Source organism: Dipodomys ordii, unplaced genomic scaffold (assembly GCF_000151885.1).
Source record: "Dipodomys ordii isolate 6190 unplaced genomic scaffold, Dord_2.0 Scaffold15, whole genome shotgun sequence".
NCBI lineage: Eukaryota > Metazoa > Chordata > Mammalia > Rodentia > Heteromyidae > Dipodomys > Dipodomys ordii.
In genome coordinates this window covers 982,156-1,005,200 of record NW_012267231.1, presented here as the reverse complement: position 1 = coordinate 1,005,200, position 23,045 = coordinate 982,156, and the positions used below count along the sequence as shown (strand labels likewise).

General features: G+C 45.7%; 1 protein-coding gene across 1 annotated transcript in view; it reads right to left on the bottom strand.

Moving 5' to 3' along the window:
- Window positions 1–980: 980 nt before the first annotated feature.
- Bnc1 (basonuclin 1) overlaps window positions 981–23,045 on the bottom strand; it is a 28,404-nt gene continuing 6,339 nt past the window's right edge. Inside the window, exons 3-6 of the mRNA XM_013011850.1 lie at window positions 11,836–11,935; window positions 10,657–10,892; window positions 7,242–9,097; window positions 981–1,665 (exon numbers count right to left, since the gene is read on the bottom strand). Coding sequence (XP_012867304.1) covers window positions 981–1,665; window positions 7,242–9,097; window positions 10,657–10,892; window positions 11,836–11,935 — 2,877 coding nt within the window. The remainder of the gene's footprint in view (window positions 1,666–7,241; window positions 9,098–10,656; window positions 10,893–11,835; window positions 11,936–23,045) is intronic.

The following is a 23,045-nucleotide window of genomic DNA, read 5'->3' as shown; positions in this document are numbered from 1 at the left end:
AAGACATATAGTATGACAATAATGTCCTCCTTTTCTTTCTACCAGATAAGTTTCAAACTCCTCCTAACCGTATACATTTTTGAAAGGGCGAAGACAGGGACCCAACCTCCGCCAGAAGCACATTCTCTAAATGCTTTGGTAGAAAGCGAACACTGGTCCTGCCAGAATCATGCTCGAGTTCAATCCACAGCCTCAAGACGGACAGACTCAAAAGCTTGCCTAGTGACAGTGGACAGTGGCTCTGAAGTAAGAGTTGTCACTTGTTCTGCTTTTCAACAGAAATTGAGGTGACACATGACATGGCCACAATCTTGCCATTACTTCCATAACAAACACAAGTATGATCAAAATTGGTTTAAACTAAATTGCGGACCACCACTTTTATGTGCAGGAAAGATGTCCCCTACTTCTTAAATGCCTGCTACAGACCCAGGATCAAGCACTGGGTCAGAGGCCGGCCTGCCTCCTGGGAGAATCTCTGGAGTTCGGAGCGTTGTGGGGAGGGGGGAGCAATCTTCCACTCCAGATGGAGATGGTCCCTGGAGGTTGTTTTCCTAAACTCAGGCCTGCATTTTAGGTCATGAAACAAGGGACCTTTTGTGTTTTACCCACGGTGACACTTTCCCAGGACACGTCTCCTGTAAGGACCCTTAACACTACTGAAGCCTTTCTGGAAGGTGCCCCAGGTCCTGGGTGCCCCCTGTCAATCTGTAGACCTGGTGTGAGCTCTCTCAGGAAACATGTCAACAAATCTGGGGGACATGGCTTTCTGTTTTCTGAATGTCGGAGAAACACTCGAGCTAAGAACAGTAATGGAAGGACTACCTCCCGGCCACCTTCCCGCAAGGCTTGTCCTCCACTCATCCTGCTGTAGGAAACGTGCTCAGACCAAATCTTTATGCCGGGCTTGATCTGAAATGGTCCGAGCCTCTTTGGACTATCTCATGCCTGCATATAGGAGCTTTGGATCTGCCACTTTGTTACTGGAGGTGACTGGGCGACGAGGCCAGGCTCTTGTGGAGGTTGGGGTTCTGGCTGTGTCTGTTCCGACTGCGAACGGAAGAGAACATGGTGTTGCAGCCCGGCACTTTGCACTTGTGGAGCTGGCGGAGGTGCACGGTTTTGTAGTGGGCCCTGAAGGTCCCTTTGTTGCTGTATGTCTTTTGGCAGAGGTGACAGGTCATGGACAGCCCGGAGGGCTGACTGGCAAGGCTCTGGTCAGCTTTCTCCATCAGCACGCAGATCGGGTACCCCTCCGTCCCGGGCACGAGGCTGGGCCCTTCACAGGTCCCCTCGCTGCCCTCCGTAAGCAGAGGGCCTTCCTCGCTCAGCCCGTCTGAGTCCCACGAGGAGGGGCTGCTGCTCTCCGACTTGGTGCCGGAGGCCGTGCTCAGATCCAGGATGGTGCCCTCACTGGGGTGGAGGGAGGGGTAGCTCTCCAGGCTGGCACTGTGCACCTGGCTGACTGGGTAAGCCAGGCGGTCTATGCGACTGGACCCCTGGAAGATGACCGATGTCTGGGAGGCCCGCTGGGTGAGAGCCGCGTCCTGGTAGGCCTCCTTGGCCACGTCTTTCAGAAGGTAGGCGGCACGGAAGTGGTCTCCACTGCTCTCCAATGTCTCTGGGCTCAACACTTTTTGGTGGAGGTTTAGGTTTGAACTGTGTCTACAAGAGTGAGAAGACGGTTAGCAACGAGTTGGGCTGCAGTTTTAGAGTCATCATTCTGAATAGAGAAGGCAAAGCACGGTTGGGAGTGACCCAGGCTTCAGCCCCTGCGGGATGGACCCTGACCCCTGGCTGCTCGCAGCTCTCACCGGCAAAGCCAATAGCCCGGAGGCTTCCGTTTTCATCATCTGACAGAAATGCTCACTTCCGGGAACTCTCCTATAAAAGGACAGCTAGCCTATTTCAATTAGGCCAGTTTAACTGGAAGCAGGTGATCCTAGGAGGTCTCAGCACCAGCTATTAGGAACTAAGCAGCAGACTTAATTTCAATGAAACCTCCTCACTTGCAGGGCCTAATACAGTTATTGAGTGCCGGAAGTGTGGCAAAAGCCATATACTAAATAATAACGTTGAAGTAGGTGTTATTAAAACTTACTTTGTTTCTTTGTGCCTTTTAATGGGGCTATTAAAATGTTAAGAATTTTCTGTACTGGTCACATCTTCTTTCTTGTGGATGGTGCTGGTCTGGAGCCTTTGTACACACTGAGTCCCACAAGTCCTACAGGTGGGAGTGAGTGTGCATGTGTGTGTTTGGATAAGCGTTGGATATGTATGTGCATACCTGTGTGTGAATGCACATGTACGTGGGCATGTGTCTGGATAAGCGTTGGATATGTATGTGCATACCTGTGTGTGAATGCACATGTACGTGGGCATGTGTCTGGATAAACGTTGGATATGTATGTGCATACCTGTGTGTGAATGCACATGTACGTGGGCATGTGTCTGTTTGTGTGTCTATGTACTTCTCTGTATACCAGACAGAAGTTTTGCAAACGCAGCAGTGTGAGCACACCACCCATCTTGCAGCCCGTGATTACTCTCGGGGGAGATAATGAACATCCATTACAACACATCTTTTAGTCATATGTATCATTTAGACGTAACTTGTAAATCAATTTTGCCCTCGCTCAGGAATCCCTTTCTAACTTCTAGTGAGGAAAGCCTGCCCTGACCAAAGGGTGTAAGTTTCTTGGGTTTGAACTCAGGGCCTCCTGCTCGGTGAGCAGGTGCTGTTCGTTATTCTTCAGGTAAGGTCCCCTGCTGTTTTGCCTGGCCTGGCCTATGACCATGATACTCTTACCTATGGCTCCCACACAGCTAGAGTTACAAGTGGGTACCACCAAGCCTGGACAAAAGGTAGAATCTTAAAAGAGGACAGGAGAATGATCCACAACAGGGAAAATGCTCCTCCCCTCCCCCAAATACAGATCAGGGTCAAGTTGGAAAAAATATCCTCACTAAAATTATTAAGATTTCCATTTTCACTTCCAAATTTCACAAGACATGTATGTGGGAGGCTTTATCATATTTTATAAACAATGTATACTATGCAGTTTATCACCCTGCCCCACTTCTCTGGACATCATCAGAATTATTCTTCCAGATCAGCCACTTTGCAAACGGTTCCTCTAACCTCAGCTCTGCCTGTGATTAGGTCAGTGTTCCGGCTTGGGGAGCAGGTATGTGTTGGCAGAAATCCAGACATCAGAATGACATATTGGTTCTCATACGCAAGTCGCTAAAGAAGCCAAGCATTTACTGGACCAGGGACAGAAAGATCCTTACTCTAACAAGCAAGTCACTGGGCCTCATGCCCAGCGCCCGAATATCTCACAAATGCCAGCTGCTAACTTGTGTGTTCCTCTCCTGCTTCTGACGCCTCCGATCCGAGGGGATAGATGCTTTTTTTTTTTTTTTTTTTTTGCCAGTCCTGGGGCTTGAACTCAGGGCCTGAGCATTGTCCCTGAGCTTCTTTTCTTCAAGGCTAGCACTCTACCACTTGAGCCATAGCACCACTTCTGGCTTTTTCTGTGTATGTGGTACTGAAGAATGGAACCCAGGGCTTCATGCATGCTAGGTGAGCACTCTACCACTAAGCTACCTTCCCAGCCCATAGATGCATTTCTGACGTGCTGTGTCCCCAGGACACCTTCAGAAACTACGCACTGGACCTTCTTCCAGGACTGCAAATCTGTACCACATCCTTATCCTCCTGTCAGTCTCTAACATCCCTTCCCACTCTTCCGGGGAGGAGACCATTTGTTCTCAAACTGTAGTCTGTGAGAGCCCAGGGTGCCGCCCACACCCACTGGAGGCTCTAGAACTCAGGAGGCAGAACATCAGCACAGCCTTGGCCTTTTCATTCTCATTCTCTCAAGAGTGTACGGTGGAGTGTTCTAGGTGTTACAGACATGTAATAACGTAACAGGCTGCATGACGAAGTCAACCTTCTAATGCAACCGGGTATTAAAGAGATCTATCAATCTATAAAACAAACTAAGTTTTTGGTTCCCCCCCAAAATGGTATACTAACTGCGATATTTACATTCTTATTCTGAAGTGATTATGATGACTTTCAGTGTCTAGTATGACAAATACTGGTAACAATCGCTTAAACACTGCAGGTTTTGTTTGTTCTGTGTTTTGGAAGCACTGGGGTTGAACTCAGATCTCCAGGCTTGCTAGGCAGGCGCTCCCCCGCTTGAGCTACGGCCCCAGCCCTGTTCACACTAGAGTCTGGACTGCAGTCCTCCTGTCTGCGTTCCCCACACAGCCGGGGTAGGTGCGCTCCGCCACGCCTGTTGCGCTTCCCCAGCAGGTGGGCTGACCAGCACACACCACCATGTCCGGACATTCACTGGGGTGAAGTCTCATGACCTTTTGGCCCGGGCTGACATGGAACTGCAATTCTCTGATCTCTGCCTCCCAAGCAGCCAGGATTACAGGCTGTGCCACACACTGGCCAGAAAAGGGTCCCTAGTTAAAAGGCGTTGTGAGACCCAAACACCTGAACGTTGCTGGTTTAGAGCTACCCTTCTTCCAGGAAACCTTTATCCTCTCAAGGGGTCTAGTTAACGCCACCCCCTGTGCACAGAGCAGCCTGTAACTTCTCCTACTGTCACAATGATATTCATCTATAAGATTAACTCATCTGCCTCATCTACTACACACTGACGACTTCTGTGGGCAGGAACTGCAGCCCAGCAACGATCAGAGAAGATCCTTAATGCATGTTTGTTGGCTAAATAAGCACCAGACATGCTGTCCCATCCTTCCTGACAGGCCCCAGGAGCTGCTGTTGAAAGTAATGGTGGAGAGGAGGTGACAGTTGTCCTAATAGCCATAGGGTCTTGGAGCAGTGGGAGTTATGTGTCTAAGAAGAGTGGCAGGGTCTGGGTTTGTCCATAAGTATTCCATGAGGATGCCCCCTGCTTAAATGATGTCCCTTGAGCTGGGCGCCAGAGGCTCACACCTGTAATCCTAGCTACTCAGGAGACTGAGGAGTGTGGTTCAAAGCTAGCCCAGGCAGGAAAGGCTGTGAGACTCTTATCTCCAATAAACCATTAGAAAACAGGAAGTGGCGCTGTGGCTCAAGGGTAGAGCACTTGCCTTGAGCTGAAGAGCGCAGGGAAAGCATACAGGCCCAGAGTTCAAGCCCGACAACCAACAAAAAATAAAATTAAAAAATGATGTCCCCTTAATCGGGATTCTTGGTAAAACACACTCCAAGTTTTATACTGCTGGAATTCCTAAATTTGTAATACAAGTTGCCTTCCTGTTACAGTAGAAGGATCACATCTCTAATGGGCCAGAACATGAGAAAACATTGAATATATGGAAACATAAGTATCAAATGAGAAAGTATCCAGTATGCAATGTAATTTAAAACAGGCTTATAAAGGAAGGATAATCTACATGATCTGACCACCTGTTCACGACTACAGCTTACTCATGAGCAAACACTCCTGGCTCACTAATGAGGGCACACTAGTGGTTTGCTTAACATCTCAGCAACAGAAACAGGAATTTTAAGTAGTATCTCCTGTGTTCTACCCCCTGGACTCAAGACAATGAGTGTGTTCTTATGAGCCTATCCAGGAATGTGTGTGGGAGTCTGTACATTTTCACCCTCTTAACAAATTAGGCAGTACAATTTGGACTAAGCTAGTGGTGGTGTTGAATTGCTTCAAGTCAAACTTGTTTGAGCAAATGTTGCATATGAACACTCTGTGAGCATTTAGCATTTATCATCTTGCATTTAATAGGCCTCCTGGGCCATCTTCTGGTATGCCAGTTCTGGCCCAGGAGCAGGGTGACCTAAACAGTAGTTAGAGCTCCAAGTGTGGGAAGCAGAGCACAAGCAAGATACCAACACGCTGCTGTGCGCCCAAGGGTGACGTGTGTCCACAAGTGTGCTCTCTGTAAACAGTCTGCGTGTGTTTGGCGTGTCCCACAAGTGTGCGCTCTGTAAAGTCTGCATGTGTCACAAAAACCCAGCATCACAGCTGCTCGAACAACCTGACAATCATCTCTACCCTCTGGTACCTTCATATTGAAGAAAATCTCAATTGTTACTCTTCTTTGCAAATGTAGCTGGTTGACTAGAAATCAGAGAAAAGGTCTCATTTGATGGATTTTGTATTGTGAGAGAAAAATGAGAAAAGTTTGGGGAAACCAAAGTGACAACTTAAAATCTCCCAACCCCCTACATCTTTACCAAGCTCTTTTACCCAAGTTGCTAATGTGAGACCTCACGCACGATTCTTTACACACCCTGAGAGCCTGAGGTGTTTCTGAATTTGACATTTCTCAGACTTCAGAAAGGCATCAATGGGAATGTCTTCAATATCTCTATACCAAATACACATAAAGCCCACACAAAGGTAGACTGCGAAAATTTCAAGTATCTTCACACCATTTGAGGAGGGAAGGTCTTGCAGCCAATTTTTTTGGTGCTGGTATTAGGGCTGGGACTCGGCCTGGGCGTAGTCCCTTAGTTTTTCATTCTAGGCTGGTGTTCTACCATTTGATTTTTTTGTTTTTTGGGTCCGGTCGTGGGGCCTGAACTCTGGGCCTGGGCGCTGTCCCTCAGCTCTTCAGCTCAAGGCTAGCGCTCTACCACTTGAGCCATAGTGCCACTTCCGGCTTTTTTTTTTTGCTTATGTGGTGCTGAGGAATCGAACCCAGGGCCTCAGGCATGCAAGGCAAGCGCTCTACCACTGAGCCGCCTTCCCAGCCCGTGTTCTACCATTTGAGCATGCAGTTCTACTTTCTGGCTATTTGGTGGTTAATTGGGGATGAGAGTCTCACAGACTTCCCTGCCTGGGCTGGCTCTGAACCATGATCCTCAGATCTCAGCTTCCTGAGTTGGGAGGGTTACAGATGTGAACCACTGGCAGCTGGCTTTAGATTTTGAAATTGAAAATTTCTTCAGAACAATGTCAACATTTGGGAATTTGACAGAAGTGCAAAATACTCCCCCCCCCCCACTTCCCATCCACTGATCTACTGGAACGGAAGTCTACAGTTAGGGTCCTGTAGTTCCCCCATCTACTAGCACAGAAGTTTAGGGTTAAAGCCCAGACATCTCTGTCCCCTTTCTGCTACCTACTGGGACAGAAGTACAGGTCCAGGGCCCAGAAGTCTGTGTTTTCACAGCCTTCCAGGTGACTCAGCTGTGATTCGGGCTAGGAACCTGTGTCTTTACAAGAATGATTGCCAGTGTTGCTTACCTGTCTCTGCTCCTGCGGGACGGGAAAGTGGCACGGCAGCCCTCCACGGTGCACGTGTGCGTGTCTCTGGCATGCATGTTCTTGAGATGCACTTTCAAGCTGCAAGCGTTCTTAAAGGTTTTCCTGCAGATGTCACACTGAGTGCGAGGTTCTTCCTTCTGCCTTGTGGGCACATGCTGGCTTGGGGGCTCCAGTTCTTTGGAATTTCCGAGACAAGGAAAAGCCATGGCCCTGTGGGACAAGGCACTGAGGAGTCCCCCGGTCAGCAGGTGTTGCTGAAGCTCCATGTAGTCAGGAAAAGGAACATGGGATTCCACTCCAGGTGTGAAGTGGTATTCTTGGCTGCCGTCCTCTACCTCCCTCGGCACCATGGTCAACGTTAGTTGCTGCTCAGCCTCCCTCTCTGAGTTGTGTGTGGCCTGCTCAGAGATCTGGCTGACGGTTCCATGGGCCTCAGTCACAGATCCGAGACTGCAAGGCCTCTCCCCCCGAGAGAGAGACTTCCCTAAGCCTCCTGACTGGGTGTGCTGCTCCTCAGGTGCTCTGTCTGACTGAGGACTGCAGGCTTCAGGCTCATCTTCGCTGACCCCCTGCAGGGGCGCGTCTTCATCAGAGCTCAGGGGTCTCTTCTCCTGACCCACTTCTACCACTTCCTTCTCTATTTTGATTGGCATACTGGACTTCCGGGATTTCTTCTTGGGAAGCGTATCCAGGGGCATCTCACTGGAAGCCAGCTGTTCTGGGATTGAGGAGGACAAGAGAGGGAGAGAAGGCAGCACTCCAGGGGTATTTGCCAGCTCAGCGGGAGTGGCCGGGCTGAGGTAAAAAGGAAGGACTGGCTGGACTGTTTTTAGGTTAGGGAAGAGCACTCCATTTTGCCCGATACTAGAGAAGGCCAACTGGCCTTTGGAATCCTCCCCAGAACCAGGGTAGCTGGGGAGAGGTCCACAGTCTGGAGCAATCCCCGGGAAGCCTGGGCGTTGGTAGTTCTCGGAGCCTGCCAGGTGCAGGCTGTTCCTGAGATCCTTGTCCCGGTTATTTCTGTTCATTGGCATGTGCAGCCGAGGATTGGGGTTGGCGCTGTGGCGGTTCCGGCTCCTCAGGGAGCTGAACACCATGTTGCACCCTTCAATGGTGCACTTGTGCTTGATCTTCAGGTGGACGGCATTGTAGTGGATTTTGAGGGTGCCTTTGTCATAGAAAGTCTTCTCACATGCGGTGCAGAACACCCGGCCTTTCTTCGTGCTCAGGCTGCTCCTCTCTGCCTTCGCATTGGCCTCGGGGGATAACCGTGTCCTTTCAAGCTTAGTGGCAATGCTGTATGAGCTGGAGTCACTTAGATGGGCATTGTCTTCTTTTTGAGTAATGGCATCTGGACAGTTTAAACACTGTTCTTTTTCAACTTGAAATGGTGTGGAGGTTAAGAAGCTACTATCAGAGAAGGGTGCATGGATTCCCTGTTTGGGGTCCTGGCTTTGGTCCTGACTCTGCTCCAACATGTACTGCTCAGGCAATGACCCTATCAGGGCGGGAGGCAGGGGGTTGAATAACTGGAAAGGCAGCATGAACGTCACATTGTTTATGAGGTTCTCAAAAGGATGTACACTGCTGGGGTTCCCTTTGTCCACAGGTGTGGGGACGCGCGAACCCCTGTGGCTGTAGCTCTCGATGAAAGCCCTGATGTCGATGTTGGCTGTCGACGGAGGTGCGAGGACAGACTGCTCTTCTTTCTCTTGGACTGCCATGAGCTCCACAATGGACTTGGTCTCACCAAAGCGAAGGAACTGCTGCAAGGTGGCCACTTCCTCTTCACTGGTCATGATGCTCCAGTGGTCCAGCACCTTCCCAGACGCATCCTAAATCCAAAGTGCATGACCCATTTACTACTCTTCCTTTCTCTAGGGAAGTCATCATTTGATCAGGGCTTCTACTAGACTCTTGAGTACCTTTTCACGCATCAAAAAGATGTTCTTTTCTGGGTGAACATGACATTTATACTCCAGTTTATGCTCACCTCCTTCTGGCCTAGAAGTAGGCCAGAAACTTTGTGTAGAGCCTAAACTGCATAAATATAAGCAGGGGCCCTACAACTGGTCCAGAAGAGAGAAATGAAATTACATTACTCAAGTCCAAATCAGGGAAATTTGGTGATTATTTTTCACCTTCCTTAAAAATATTTGTTGTCATGCATTAGGTATAGTAATTCTCCCTACTAAAATAAATATATATATATCATTTGAACAAGAATAACTTCTTTATCTAACGAGTACAAATGAAGCAATCAGCCCTAGATATAGCTCAAGTATTCATTTGCTGCCAGTTTAATCATCTTCCCAAGCAAGTACCATCAGAAAACAAATGAACCTGTATTGATCTACTGCCCATGCTCACAAAGCAGAGCTGTAATTACACTGGAGTGTTGGAGATCTTTCAAACTCTAGCAAGGTCTAACTTTTCCCAAAACTACAATAAATATTTTATCATAGAACATGTATTTGATGGCCTACTGAGATTTTTCACAGTGCACATAAGAGTTTTGAAGATGATGAGGAATATAACATCATAAATTTTTCATGCACTAGAGGTTCAAGGTAATTGATTCCATATTTTTAATCCTAACACTAGAAAGCAAGATTATTAGGATCATTAAATATTGATCTACGTCATAATGTAAGTTCACAATGCTAGTCTACATAAATAGCTCTTTCTAGACTGCTGGGGTTCCTGTGCTAGACGTGAGCAAACGGGTTTCCAAGGAAAGAGCCTGGGCTTTAGAATTAGGCAGAAGTAAATTCAAATTCTGTATCTACCACATACTAGTGGACAGCAGTCAGCAAGATCCCTTTTCTTTTCCTTTTGTTTTTGGTCACGCTTGGTTTGAACTCAGGGCCTTATGTTTACTAGGTAGGTACTCTACCACTCTACCACAATTATTTTTGCTTTAGTTATTTTTTTGAAAAAAATGTCCAGGCTCAGTCCAGCCTGGACTATAAACTTCTTATTTTTGCTCCTACAACAGCAGGAGGACAGGCACATGACACCAAGCTCAACTCTTACTGGCAGAGATGGCATTGCACTAACTTTTTGCCTAGGCAGTTTGGAATCATATCTCCTGGACCTCTGCCTCCTGGGCAGGTAGACTCAGCACCCTGCTGGGTGAGTGGCTTACTGTAGAAGCAGCAGCTAATGTATGGGACCCACTCAGAGAACAGACCCTGCTCCCACAGCCTGAGGTGTGACGGAGATCCTGGAAAAAGCAAGGAACTCCTCCCAGAATAAGAGGTGGGGGTTGACACTACGAGAAAAAGCATTAAAGGGAAGGATGGCACTGACAGCCATCCCCTGGCAGGGTAGGACAGCAGGCTGCACCTTCCGTGGGCACTGCCTCCGGCAAAACCAGCCCTGGTTGCAGTACCTGTAGCACATAGCCGCGGATGTAGTCCTGCAGCGTCCAGTCTAAGGCACGGAGGATCTGGAGAACCTCATCTTGCTTCAACACACTGAAGAGCCGGTCCAGCAGGATCTTCAGGCGAATGGGGATGGCCTGGGTGCCGTACAGCATGAGGCTGCTGATATCAAACACCACACTGGACTGGACCACCTCCACCCGGCTGGCTGGATACATGGCGGGGATCCTCAGCTTGCTTAGGGCTAAAAATCAAGTTGAAGAAAGACTGGTTGGAAAAGCTTTTAATTTTAGGAGAAATACTGCCCAGAAAGTAGGCTAGGACAAATTCTCATTGATCTGCTCCAACAGAAAGAAAATCAAAAACAAAAAGCAAAACACGAACACAGAAACGACTAATAACCCCAGCAGCTCTGAGTCTTCAAGTTATTCACAGGAACTTCTAAAATAAACCTGGCTTAAGATTTTTCTTTCTTGTGCAGCTCTAAGGAGCAAAATCATCACAAATAGGGAAGGGGCCAGGAAAAGGGGGAAACAGTGCATGTTCATGCATATTCAAGAGCATGGACAATTGGGAAGCAGGGTCTGGAGGTAGAGCTTGAGCTTGGGAACCTGAGCAAGCTATAGGTGAGTCCTAATCCAGCTGTGGGGCTTGACAATTAATTACCCTAACTCCAAGCTGTTCAGTGTGACAGCTACCAGCCACATATGGCTATTAAAATTTAGATTAAAATAGTTTTAACTATAAATCCCACTCTTCAGTGACACCAGCCATAGTTCAAGTACTGGGAGGCTCCAAGCAGCTCGTGTCAGGTCATCAGATATGGCAAACAAGCAAGAAGGGCACTCAGCTATAAACTGCAAATTCACAAGGAAGAGGGTATTGTTACAAAAATATTATTGGGACACACTGAATCTGAAAACCCTAAAGACTACTTATTAGCATAGACTTCCTTCACTGAAAAATAAAGAGCATCAAAATACCAGTTTCTATATTTTTTAGAATGGGGCTAGGATACTGCTTAAGAGTTCAAATTCAGAAAACATTTGACGCTATTAGACTGCTACCTGGCACATCCTAAGAAATGAACTAGCTAGCTGTCATCCTTCAATATTAAACCAGTTCCCGAATAGCTGCAAGTTATTAAAAGGGCACTACTGGCTAAGAGCAGAGGAAAATGACATTACCATGAGCCACCCATCCATGTCTGCACTGCTCACACTGACGGTTGTTTATTTTCCCAGGTTTGAAGCTCTGGCAAGTACAGTTCAAGGTGCAGCCGATAGCCTGCAAAAGAACACACGTGTGCATACAGTGTAAGTGCTGTGTGCAACACAGATTGCATTTATGAAACAAAGTAGATTCCTCTGTCCCTTGACTGAGCAATGTGTGTCCACTTGGTGCTAGGACCAAAGCTGTAGCTGGTCCAGTACCTGGGAGACTATGAACATCTTACATGGATATTTGGCATATGAGAATGGGCAAAGGACATCGGGAACTCCTTTTCTTCTATTTCTCACTTGAGACAAGGGTTTTGTTATGTATCCCAGGTTGACTTTGAACCATCTCTTCTTGCCTTGGGCTCATAAAGTGCTGGGATTACAGGTATATACCACCACACATGGCTAAACACCATGGCTTCCATAAAGTACGGTTTAGAAGAAACTATTCAGCTCTGATATTAAGGATGTAGAAAAAGTCAATGGTCACATTTTCACTGAATCTCTATGCTGCCTTGAGAAGAAACTTTGAAAGGTGTGCACAGGAAATCTTGGAACAAATAAAGGAGTAAAGGATCTGAATGGAGAGTAATTCATATATGGAATTTGTTACTGCACACCTTCAAGATGTATTAGAGGCTGAGCAGGAATGGAATTGAGAACACACAGTGGCCAGCTATGCTGAGGGTGCTTCCCTGGACCCAGACAGACTGTGTGACAGCCAGAGGTTCACAGCAGGTCGGAGAGGCTCTGTGTGACGGTGGTCAGGTATAGACAGGCTGGCTAAGTCCTGCAGAGATGCCATAATTGCATGCTATAATAGCATGTTTAGGAGGTGTGTGTTTTTGAGTGTTTAATGTACAAACCTGTAGATGAGGCTGGAGCAGTGGCTCATACCTATAATCCCAGCTACTTGGGAGGCACAGATTGGGAGGATTTTGGTTTGAGTCCATTGTGGATAAAAAGCAAGACCCCGTTCTCAACTTGTAAGTTAGGTATGGTTGTGTGTGCATGTCATCCAAGCTTCTTGGGAGGTATAAACAGGAGGACCAAGGTCTAGGCCAGCCTGGGAAAAACCATGAGATCTTATCCAAAAAAATAACTAAGCCAAAAAATGGATGAGGTGTGGCAGGTTGAGCACCTGTCTAGTAAGTGTGAGTTCAAACTCCAGTGGGGAGGGGCCCACACTCACAATAAGTGAAACAGAAAACAGATGTGTTTTCCAACGAAGTTCTACTCTTAGGGGGAAAAAAGCCTTAGATATATCTTTAAAGATGAGTTTATCAAAAGGAGATATAGGAATATAATCTATTATTAAAGAGAAAGCCTCTGCTGAGTTCTGTCAGTGAGATCCCTGGGAAGAGCCTCTGGGTAACATCTATGTGATTCACGGAGAGCCTAGAAACTGGAGAGAACTTGTGTGCTAAACGCCATTCCACTTTCGGGCTTAGATCTGCCACCCATCAGTTCTGGGAATACAAGGCCTTGACGGAAGACCGGGAAGGGAGAATCCAGCCAAGGACTTGGGATGGCCACTCCAAAGAGTGCATAACCAATCTCCAGTTAAAACCCATTGCTGGTGGGATTATAGTATGGCCAGTGAGGAGAACAGTCTGGTAGCTCCTCAAAATGAAATGGAGAGTTACTGTGTGACCAACAGAGCCCAGAGAATTGGCAACCAAGTCCATCCAAAAAATTGATCATGGAGCTGGGCGCCTGTGGCTCACGCCTGTCATCCTAGCTACACAGGAGGCTGAGATCTGAGGATCGCGGTTCAAAGCCAGCCCGGGCAGGAAAGTCTGTGAGACTCTTATCTCCAATAAACCACTAGAAAACCGGAAGTGGTGCTATGGCTCAAGTGGTAGAACACTCGCCTTGAGCTGAAGAATGCAAGGATAGCACCCAAGCCCAGAGTTCAAGCCCCACGATCAACCAAAAAATAAATAAATAAATTGACCATGTCAGCATTATTCACAACAACCCAAGTTGGAAACAACTCTAATTTCCATCAATGATTAAAAAGAAAAATGCAGACTATTCATACACTGGAATCCTATTTGCCAGTAAAAAGGAATGAAAAATTGAGATGTACTACTAAAACACGGATGAACTTGAGAACATGTTAAATAAAAGAAGCCAGGTACAAGAAGCCACAGTCTTTATGACTGATTGCATTTACGTGAGGAGGGTTGGATCTGAAGTGGGTTAGTGACTGAGGGAGAGCGGGTTGGGGGTGGTAGGAGAGTGGGGCTTTGCTTTTCTTTAGAAATAATTTCCAGACTTTCTGAAATATTATTCACACATCGCACAATTTCAAGTGTGCCTTAATAGTCTTTTTTTTAGTGTGCTCATAGTTACACAAGCATTATCAGTCTGTAACGGACACGTGCTTTCATTTCTTCTGGGTAAAATCCGATGCGCATAGCTGCTGGTCCACCTCACTTCCCTGTTGGGTACCTGAGCTCTGAAACCCTCTTGCCTCCTCCTACATGGCGATCTGAACGGAAGCATTTTCCTGGATGGAGAGACTATATCCCTCAGGATGCCATTCACTTATTAAGAAGTACAGATAAATTCATATTTCACTAAATCTGAAAATAAAGACCTGTCTTAACCAGAGAAAGAGATGTCCTTGAATACATGCTTCCTTCCACAGTCTCTAAAGACTGTGTTCAGGAGGCTGGAGGAGCTGGGTATGGTCGTGCAAACCTGTAATCCCAACTGCTCAGGAGGCAGAAGTAGAAGACTGATGTCTTAAGCTACTCTATTGGAAAAGCAAACTAAAAACAAAAGTACTGGGAGTGTGTGGCTCAAATGGTGGAACACTGACCTAGCAAGCTTGAGGCCCCAAATTCAATAGCCAGTACCAAAAAAGTTGGGGGCCCTCATTAAGGCCCAGGAATTGCTGTGTGACCCAGCCTCAGATTCAGAAAAGCAAAATCCACAGGTAACAATTCCAAGATGCTTCAAAGCCTACGACTGAAATTTACTTTCTGTCACTACTGATATCTTGGGCTGGGTGCTCTAATTGAATGTCCTCCCCCACTGTATGACAATTCTACCCCCTCTCCAAGTGTGTGTGTGGGGACAATTAAAAATGTGTCTAGACATTGGGACCCAAAAGCCCTCTTCAGGGACGGCTGCCCTGCCTCGACCATTCATTCAGTGTTAGCAGCTCTTACCTGGGGGACAAAACTGTTTACAATTCTATCTCCAGTTCCAATGCATGAATGCTGATTTGTAAGAAACGTTCATTTGGTTCTACGTGAGCCCACTTGAATAAAGCTCATTAAACATCTATGGAAATAAATCTCAGAGGAATTATTTATGAGCTAAAAACCTAATTACAATGTCTAAGGAAACTTCCAATATTAAGACCCTTGAATTTTTCTACCCATCTCAGAATTCTATGATGTTGTAAAATTATCTGAAGATAAATTACCTAAAGATATATTAAAACTTCTAAAATGAAATCAAACTAAAATTCTAATTACAGGACAAAACTACTCATGTAAATCAAAATGGAAACTCTTAAAATTTATATCCTTTCCTTTGGAATCTTAATACTGTTCCATTCTTCAGAAACATAAAGCAGATGTTTACAGCATTCTGAACTCATCAAGACGTGATTATTGCTTTTTATGCACTCGTCCTAATCAGACCACTTCTGGAATTGTTATTAGTCAGTTTGATGTGATACAAATCAACATTTGAAATTCTGGTTTGCTTTTTTTCAATAGTCATTTGCTCATTCATTCATCCCAAAGCTACTGACACACCTAATAGGTGAGTGATCCGGTCATCTGCTGTATGGAAAGTTGCGACTTGGTCTTTATGCAGCTTGGAGGGGTCATTTCACTTTGAGGTCACCCTGGTCTACTTCCAGGGGAGCTCCTTGTGTGGGCCGTTGTCAGAGAAGCTGGGTTGAAGCCTGACAGTGGCTAGCCAGGCACCATGTGAGGCAGATGAAGAAAAGCTCAGCTCCAGACAATAAAGGCCTCTGATGGGGTTTGAATTACTGACCTCAAGAATAAAAACTGCTTCAAAGTGGTTTTGTGCAGATATTTTCATTATCACAGAAGATGGTAAGTCCAGGGGCATGTTCTGGGGGGACTGGCTAGAAGGAGGAAGAGGGGGAACTTCCCAGACTCACAGTATTGACCCTCTGAACCCTCACAAAGTTGAACTGCATCCAGCTAAGGAGCTTTTTAAGCTCAAGATTCTCAATTCTGCACTGGTCTAGAACACTAGTATACATGGCTCTAGATGTCAATCAATTAAAACAAACATTTTAAAATCGGTTCCTAAGTCACACTGACCACAGTGTCAGTGCTCAGCAGCCCCGAGTAGAGACTATATGGGGCAGTGTAGATGAAAATATTTTCTTTTTCTTTCTTTTTTTTTGGGGGGGGTCTGGTCGTGGGGCCTGAACTCTGGGCCTGGGCGCTGTCCCTCAGCTTTTCAGCTCAAGGCTAGCACTCTAGCACTTGAGCCACAGCACCACTTCCAGCTTTTTTCTTTTTGCTTATGTGGTGCTGAGGAATCGAACCCAGGGCCTCATGCATGCAAGGCAAGCACTCTACCACTGAGCCACCTTCCCAGCCCCAAAGAATATTTTCATCATCACAGAAAGTCCTACTGGACTCTGCCCTTAGAGATGGTAAGGCTCTTGTGTCTAATAGGTGGGTATACTGAATACTAACTACCTGCCTGTGTGCAGGTTTATTTCAATTTCTGGAAGGCTTGTAACTAAAAGAATATATGAAACCCTCCCACACCCCAAGTTGGTCCATACAAAATCATTCCTGAAAAAGGCAATGAAACAATACTACAAAGCAATACCTAGCAAGGAGCTCTGGTCTTGACACTTGGCACATCCTCCATCAGTATTGCATGAGAGAATAGACAAATCAGATCTCCATGCCTTGCTCAGTGGTCACGGATGCCCACCTTCCCCCCTTTCCTCATCTGCTTGGGTAAAGGAGCACTAATTTATAAGTTCCCACTGTTGTCCACGTGAGTAGGTACCAGACAGAGTCGTCCCATAGGAGACCAAAAAATACTAATGGGAGCTGACTGAACTGGGATTCCTGTTTTTCTTCACCCTCTCCCCCACCTTCCTCCTTCTTGGAGCAAGAATATTATGGCTAGAGTCCAGAAGCTGTCTAGTGACCGCCTGGCAACCCTAACAGCACACCCAGTGGATGGCTGAGAAGGAAGAATAGCGGCTATTATTATTTAGGAGACTTTTACTAGCAGCCAAATGCAGTTCCTAGTTGATACAGCCATCTTCGCACGGACTGTGCAGATGACCGCATAGAAACCAAATGGAAAACGGCCCATTAGCAGAGATTACCGAGACCTCTTCTCGTAACTATAAACTTCTAAGGCTCTGCCAGATTCCCAGTGGTAAGAATCACTAAGTCCCCAAGATGAAATCAAAAGACCTAGTCTGCCAAACCACAATCACTTTCTACTAGTCACCGAGCTTCAGACCAGAAAGCTTTCAGGGTTTTCTAAGTTGTATTTTTAAACATATAGACAACTGCTATTAGTATGTTTGAGTCCTGGAAAATTGCAGTGCATTATAAAAAAAAACCCTGCTAATCAGCACACATAATTCAAGACATCTTTGGATGCAACTGGGCCACCCCTAGCTGTAGGCAGAAGGCTGAGATTCTCTTCACCTGCAGTGAAGCCATCATTCCCTTTGTGGCTGAAGCTAGTCTTTCTGGTTCAGGAAACGAAATCATCCAAAGGTGGGAACTCTTTCCCACTGCTGTGTCTCTTACAAACATTCTGTATTTCTCACTTCTCTCATTAGAAGCACATTGTTCCCTCCCTCCCCCATCTACTTCCTTGACATGTTGAGTTCTCTACTGTTTTCCCTCATGCGCAAACCTACAGAGGTACACCTAGGGTTCTGAAAACAGCCTCACCATTTTCCAGATGGGCAGGGAGGATAACTGGGAAGAGACGGGGAGGAAACGCATGAGGCTCTTTTCTGTGAGGCAGCTCATCTGTGGCAGACAGCACTAGACTGAAGCCCGCCCGGAGACACACACCAGCCAGATGTTCATCTCATCAACACACCGTGCCATCACCTCCATGAACAGTGTAACAAAATGATAACCATTTATTTACAAAGCGTTTTGCTTTAAAAGCTCCGACCATGTATTGGGAATCGTAGGGAGTCTGGTGAGGATAGAGAGGCAAGGAACGGCCCCTGTCTGCACAAGGGGATCACACGGCCTCTTTGAGGAGAAAGGTCAGGCAGTGAGGTGAGCAGCCAGCGCCGGTGGCTCACGCCTGTCTTCCTAGAGACTCAGGAGGTGAGATCTGAGGATAACAGGTCAAAGCCAGCCCGGGCAGGAAAGTCTGTGAGAATCTTATCACCAATAAACCCCCCGAAAACCGGAAACTGCGCTGTGGCTCAAGTGGTAGAGCGCTAGCCTTGGGCTGAAGAGCTGAGGGACAGCGCCCAGGCCCAGAGTTCAAACCCTACAACTTCCAAGAAGGAGGAGGAGGAGGAGGAGGAGGAGAGCAGAACAGAGAACAGGATTTGTCAAAAAGTACAGTCACCCACCCTATTAAAATATAAGAATTCAAAATGCACTAAAAAAACCAAACACAAACTCATCAACCACCCTGAATATTGGTTAAGCAAAGGGAAAGAACCAGATGAGCACCTTTCTATACATCTTGTATCTGGATAACCAATTATTAATGAAACATAGATATATTCTCTGAAGGTGAATTAAAAAATAAAGAATTACCACAACACCTAAAGCAAAAGACACAACTAGGCCATTTGCCTCTGGATGGAAGAATACATACTGCCATACAGCTGGTATTTCTTGACAAAAAAAGTTCAAACCTCTTGATCAATCCCAGCTTAAGAAAATACAGAGGCTAGAGAAATACAAACATGTGAACACAAGGAAGCCATCACCAAAATCCACGAGGAGGAACATGCTATACATTGGTTGATAAACTTCAAGGAAGATCTACAAAATTATAGATTAAAACCAACAATGCATCTTACTTGGGTCCTCATTCCAACAAGCTACAGTAATGTGAAAATTTTAAGACAGTCTAGGAAATATGAAAACTGACTAGAAATTTAATGGCATTAGGAATAATAACAAATTATTATTGTTATTATTATTTTTTTTTTTTGTCGGTCGTGGGGCTTGAACTCTGGGCCTGGGTGCTGTCCCTCAGCTCTTCAGCTCAAGGCGAGTGCTTTACCACTGCTACAGTGCCACTTCCGGTTTTCTGGTGGTTTATTGGAGATAGGAGTCTCACGGTCTCTCTGGCCAGGCTGGCTTTGAACGGTGATCCTCAGATCTCAGCCTCCTGAGTAGCTAGGATTACAGGCGTGAGCCACCAGCGCCCGGCTACAAATTATTATTTTTTTTGCTGGGGATTGAAACTAGGGTGCATTGAACTATACCTCCGAGCTATTTTTAAGGCATTCCATGGTATATTGTTTTTATTTTTTAAAATTAATTTATTTTTATATTGTTTATATTCATGAAAGGTTCTTTTATATTTTAGGGTTACGTATTAAAATATGTGTGAATGGAATGACATGCAGCCCAGGATCTGCTTCAAAGTACTAAATATGGTGTCACTCGTGGTGGCAGACAGAGAACACAGAGGAAGTGAGAAGACTGGCCAAACAATGACGGATTCTTTTTAATTTACAAACCTAAATCACCTAATTGCATCGAAATATTTTAATCTTGACTGAAAATTTTCTAGAAAAAGTGAAAAGCTCACATAGGGCAAGACTCCCAATTCCTCCAAATTCTAGCTTGGATGAGATGGTGAACTGGGAAGGTGGGGAGAGCAGTGTGTGTGTGTGGGGGGGTTTAGGCGTGTGGTGGCGGCGGCATGCCACAGACCCTGGGGTGCCAGGCCTAGGAACCTGGGGCCACAGAACATAGATTCAGGGTAGGGACCGTGAGAGCTCATCTTGAACCTTGAACGGCAACCTAGGCAGGGGTTCAGCTGGCCAGATGGGCCATCAGGAATCTCTCTGCGGGGTTTAGGGGACTATTAGGGGTCTGCAGAATGGGAAGACACTGTGTTTATCTTGGTCATGACTGAGAGAGAGGGTTGGTGAGTGTTAAAAAGTAGGCAGTCAGCATTTGCAATGTAAAAGTGGCAGGAAGGGAGATTCGATAGAATCTGGATGTCAAGTAAGAGACAAAAGAAGAGGACAAAGTCAACCACAGGTGTAGACAAGGGCCTGGCAGAGACAGGAGGCCAGAGCCTTTTCAGGTGATAGATACTGGGCTAAGTCTGCCTGGGAGCAAAAGCGTGTGTGAAATGCTTACCGTGTTCAAAGGGGTGGTGGGGAAAGATTTGTTCTTTTGATGTCTATAAATCAAAGTACAAATCCTATGCCAAAACAACTGCACATCTGTGCCACTCTTTTCCTGAAAACTACTGCTTCTGAAAACTAAAAATTTAAAAAATACTATAAAAATATGGTGTGGCTCAAGGGATGTGTGCCTGCGTAGCAAGCCCGAGCCCTGAATTCAAATCTCAGTACCACACAAAGGAAAAAATAGCAGCAAACACACAAATATTACCTTAAACGGAACCCAGCCTTTTAAATGTTTTTTAAAGTATAAAGAAATATAAAGTATAAATCACGTAAAGAAATGCAAACGTATAAAAGATGGACTTTTTCCCCCCTTATAACCTAAAACTTGAGAGAGCTTAGAGGCAGCCCTTAGGAACATTCGATAAGAAAAGCCAGAAAGATATTAAGTATATGTAACAGGGACATCTGAAGGGGCAGCCAGCTGCAGGGAGAAAAGCAAAACAAGACCCTTATGACCTCAGAAGCCTGGTTAAGGTGACCTAGTGCAGGAGCAATACCATTTTGTGGCAACAGAGGTGGCAAGTATGAACTTTTCTAAGTAAAATCTGCAAATAAATATTTCTTTTAGGGACTTAACAAGAACTAGATTTTCAAAACTAAGTTAAAAAAAAAGACAAGCTCCACGTTAATTATGCCATCCTGATCCTCCTCTTCAAATTCATCTGGTGTATCATAAAATGTTAGACTTGGTACAACAATTATTCATAATGAATAAAGCAAGAAACAACCAGAGGGCAAGGGGGGAAGGGTAAGGCTTCCGAAACTGGCGTGGAGCTGGAAAGTAATTCTCAGGTTGGAGTAGCAGGGCAGGATCACAAAAATAATCTTGGAGAGGGCCAAGCTAACGTAACTCGGTGGGAGAACGAAGCCCGGGCCACAGTCATGGCCTCCATGCAGGTCTGCGTGGAGGAGCCCCCACATGTACCTCCCACCTACCTCTCCTTTCCCTTGTGTTTGCTGAGTGAAATGACTACCCCTCAGGACGGAATCTGTGGTCGGTTAGGCTGACTTGTCTGGAACTATGGAAAGTTTAAGAATACCCAACTTGTATCCCAGAGAACCAGAGCTGCTTTGTTTATACCCATCCTCTTCCGATAAAATATGCACAAAGAAAAATGGTCCCACCTTGGAATCCTGGGTTTTCCAGAATTAGGAGAGAAAGACTGAAAGGCTACAAAGAATGGTAAGATAAGCAAAAAAAAAAAAAAACACTTTCAAAAAGGGAAAAAACCCTTTTTATATTCTCCTTCTGGCAGGACTCATATCTTTAATCTCTCAGATAAGTAATCATATTACACACACACACACTTGCCGTAGAATATTCAGAATAAGGTTAAGAACAAAAATGTGCAGACTTCCTAAATCTTGATGTTAGATACCATAAAGATGGGTGAGTTGGTACTAAGACTTTACCTAGCTAGGATATTTCATTTGGTTTGAAACTAGCATGTTTTTTTTTCTTTTCTCTTTCCCTTTTTTTTTTTTTTTCCAGTTCTCGGGCTTGAAATCCGGGCTGGGCACTGTTCCTGAGCTTCTTTTACTCAAGGCTAGCACTCCATTCTACTGCTTGAGCCGTAACACCACTTTTGGCTTTTTCTGTGTATGGGGTTCTGAGGAATTGAACCCAAGGCTTCATGCATGCTAGGCAACAGTCTACCACTGAGCCACCTTCCCAGCCCCAAACAGGCAGTTTTTGACAAAAGTAATTCATTCTAAATGACATCTGTAGAGGAGGAAATTCACCCTAGTGAAGTACACTCCCCCTGCAAGTAATTTACCTTGTGAAGCCTTCAGGCACTTCATTTAATGGCCACAGTCAAAGTAACTTCTAAAGCCTGTTCTAAAGCTCAGAGACACCTCTGCCCCCACGCCCCAGTTTAATTTCTGACAAAGCCAACACTTACAATGTTCCTTTATTTATGTCTCTTGGCATTTGTAAATGGTAAGTGTGTGCTTAAGAGACAACGGTTTGCTCTGCGGGGAAAGGTGTACGGCTTTCCTCACCCCGGCTCAGATCCCGGGTCCCAGGTGAGGATCCTGAGGGTCAGAAGGTGGTCTGGACCAGCAGGGAGCTCTAACTGCTGCGTGAGGGAGATGTCAGGAAACAAATGAAAACCATCCACTCCGCAAACCTTAGGTGTCTAAGGTATCTTCTCTATTGCTTAAAGTTCGAATGATAACCAAGCAGATCTGTTTCAAATTTGGATGGATACAACCTCATTCCAAGAATCATTTTCTCTCTGATGGAGGAGCATGGATTAAACCCTTCCTACTTTGAACATACTGCATGGGTAGAGATGACACTACAAAATAAATTACACAGACGTCTGAATATAATTATGAGCTCCCAAGTCTGAGCAGTGCGGATGCTAAGTAGAGATTTCATTGCTTCTCAGCATTTAACTGTTCAACCAATAGCTGAATTGAGACAGTAAGAGTTTCTGGGCAAACATTAAAGTTTGCAAATGTACTACACAAGAAATCAAATGAGAACTCATAACTGGCTGAAAGTTGGCCGAAAAGAGTGAAATTATATTTATCAACGTGGTGGTCTTTTATGTGACTTTCAAAACCTCATTTTGATATATAATGCTCCTGTAAGTTTTAATATAATGTGCGTTAACAAACCCGGGAAAGCACAATTTCCAGAAGGCACTAAGCAAAGTTTTAACGTAGAGACGCTGACTGGCCAACTCACACTGCGAAATAACCCAAAAAGATCCCACGAAGTGGACCAGCGCATTGAGACAATGAACAGGGGAGGGGGAGGGAGAGGGAG